Below are 2,784 nucleotides of genomic sequence, written 5' to 3' on the forward strand. Positions count from 1 at the left end.
TGCGGTACGCGGGCCTCTCACTGCTGTGGCCCCTCCCGTTGTGGAGCACAGGCTCCGGACGCGCAGGCTCAGCAGCCATGGCTCACGGGCCCAGCTGCTCCGCGGCATGTGGGATCTTCCCGGACTGGGGCACGAACCCGCGTCCCCTGCATCGGCAGGCGGACTCTCAACCACCGCGCCACCAGGGAAGCCCAGATGGGGATTTCTGAGAGGAGCAAAGGAAAGAGAAGGTCAACCCCCTTACTGTCTCTCAGGTGGTGTATTTCACGGCCACGTTCCCCTACCTCATCCTGCTCATGTTGCTGGTCCGTGGAGTCACCCTCCCAGGGGCCTGGAAGGGCATCCAGTTCTATCTCACCCCTCAGTTCCACCACCTGTTGTCTTCCAAGGTGAGGCCCTCAAAGCCTGCATGCAGAGGGAAGAGTCAGGCTGGGGAGAGGAAAGAGGGCTCCCTGGGAAAAGAGGGGGTGGGGGGAAGAATCTTCCACATGGTGAGCCCCGTGTACCAGGCGCTGTGCTTGGCACTTTCCTTGATTATTATTCACAGTCCTATGCAGTAGGCATTATTCTCTCATTTTACAGATGAAGAAGCTGAGGCGCAAAAGTGTTGGTGATAAGCTTAAGGTCACATGACTAGGGAGTGGCAGAGTTGGGATTTCCACCCTGATCTGTCTGACTCCAAACCCCAAGGAGGGCATTGTGATAATAATGGAAACAGCAATGGTACTGACACCTAACGTTTCTTATGTGTTGATGGATGACTGTGCCTGACCCTGCCCCAGCACTTTGCATGTATGTAGTTACAGAATCCTTACCACCACCCTATGAGGGAGGTACTGTTCCTATCCCCTCAGTACAGACGAGGGTCCTGAGGCCTGGAGAGGTGATGTGGCCCGGCCAGGTTACACAGACAAAAAATGGTAGAGCTGGGATTCAAATTCAGGTCCCTCCAACTCTAGGGAGGAAGTAAAGGGGTTACAGGGGCTTATTGTCAGTATGCATCTACTGAAAATTTACACGAGGCGCTACTTCCTTCAAAAGCGGACCAAGCTTAGAGAGTATCTCCTAGATCCTGGATGGGGAAACTGAGGCCCAGAGAGGGGAAGGGATTTGCCCAGGTCCTGCAGTGTAAGTGTTGGAGCAGGGCTTGCTTCCTGCCGGTGTCACTCGTGAGCCAGGCTCTTCACCACAGCATCCCTGGACCTGTCGACTGGCTCTTGCCCCACCTCCTTCCTCCTCTGGACACCATGGTGTGCCAGCCCCTTCTCTCTGCCCTCCATCTGCTTCCTTGCCTGCCACAGGTGTGGATCGAAGCTGCTCTTCAGATCTTCTACTCCCTGGGTGTGGGCTTCGGGGGGCTCCTCACCTTTGCGTCCTACAACACGTTTCACCAGAACATCTATAGGTCAGGGCTGCCTCCCAGATCCCAGGGGCTGGAGTGGGGAGGAGAGTGGCTGGCTGGGGAGGGCCTCGTGGGTGAAGGCGTGGCCCGCTCACCCTGGCCTGTGCCTGGACTTCTCCCGGCAGAGACACCTTCATCGTCACCCTGGGCAACGCCATCACCAGCATCCTGGCTGGCTTTGCCATCTTCTCCGTGCTGGGCTACATGTCTCAGGAGCTGGGTGTGCCTGTGGACCAAGTAGCCAAAGCAGGTGAGCAGGCTGCCCAGCCCTGGTGGGTGGAGGGTGTGTCGGGGACAGCCGGGCTGGGCAAGTTAACATACACGTGGCCCAGCGAGGTTGTGGATGGGTATGTCGTGTGCGTGTGTGTGCACATGAATGAATGTGTCTTAGCTGCTCTCTGGGTAACCTAGAGCAAAGGGATGAATGTACAAATGAGTGTTTGTCAACCTGTGTCTGGAGATAAGTGACTTTCTGTAGGAGGTTGTCTCGTCTTGCCGCATCTTAGGAACCTGCCTTGCTTGTCCAGATGAGTCACAACCTGTGTGCAGATGGCTGTGCAAGCTGAGGGTTTGGATGATGTGGATCAGTGTCTTGTGCCAGTGGGAGTGTCTGAGTATGTGTGTTCATGGAACTGTTTGTGCAAGTGATTGTGTACATAAGTGTATTCAAATGAGGCTTTCCATTGGGTCTTGTGTTTTCTCGTGTACTCATTATTAATTCATTTATTTTATCAACCTGTGTTTATGGAGCACCGACAGTGTGCTGGCCTGTATCCTAAAAATTAAGGAAGTGTTGGAAGTGAGTGTACGTCTCTGGGTCTGGCTGAACCAAGTGTGCCCAAGTGGGTGTGAGCGACCACGTGCATCTGAGTACGTATGTGGGACCCCCGCGTTCCCCAGACTGCTGACGCCGTGTACCCTTGGCCCAGGCCCTGGCCTGGCCTTTGTCGTCTATCCACAGGCCATGACCATGCTGCCTCTATCGCCCTTCTGGTCCTTCCTCTTCTTCTTTATGCTGCTGACTCTTGGCTTGGACAGCCAGGTGAGCTGCTCCACGCCAGCAGGTGCACCTCGTGGTGTGCGTCTGTGTCTCTCTGCGTGTGTATCTGTGTGTGATGTGTGTATCTATATGTGTGTCTGTGTGTGTGTGAGATGTATGACTGTGTATCTGTGTATGTCTTCATGTATTGTGTCTGTGTGTATGGCATGTGTGTGATGTGGATCTGTGTGATGTGTCTGTGTATATCTATGTGTGTACCTGTGTGTGTATGTGTGGTGTGTGTGTATCTTTGCCTGTGGGATGTGTATCTGTGTGTGTGTGTTTGTATGTGTGTGGGGGGGAAAGAATTCTGACCCCCCCCCTTCTCCCCCCCCCCCCCCCG

At 54.6% G+C, this 2,784-nt stretch overlaps 1 protein-coding gene across 1 annotated transcript in view; it reads left to right on the forward strand.

Moving 5' to 3' along the window:
* The window catches only part of SLC6A7 (solute carrier family 6 member 7), a 22,501-nt gene that overhangs the window by 11,606 nt on the left and 8,111 nt on the right, over positions 1 to 2,784 (forward strand). The window contains exons 6-9 of the mRNA XM_024732250.1: positions 255 to 389; positions 1,302 to 1,405; positions 1,528 to 1,652; positions 2,332 to 2,444. Coding sequence (XP_024588018.1) covers positions 255 to 389; positions 1,302 to 1,405; positions 1,528 to 1,652; positions 2,332 to 2,444 — 477 coding nt within the window. The remainder of the gene's footprint in view (positions 1 to 254; positions 390 to 1,301; positions 1,406 to 1,527; positions 1,653 to 2,331; positions 2,445 to 2,784) is intronic.

Source organism: Neophocaena asiaeorientalis, unplaced genomic scaffold (assembly GCF_003031525.2).
Source record: "Neophocaena asiaeorientalis asiaeorientalis breed wild unplaced genomic scaffold, Neophocaena_asiaeorientalis_V1.1 scaffold964, whole genome shotgun sequence".
Classification (NCBI taxonomy): domain Eukaryota; kingdom Metazoa; phylum Chordata; class Mammalia; order Artiodactyla; family Phocoenidae; genus Neophocaena; species Neophocaena asiaeorientalis.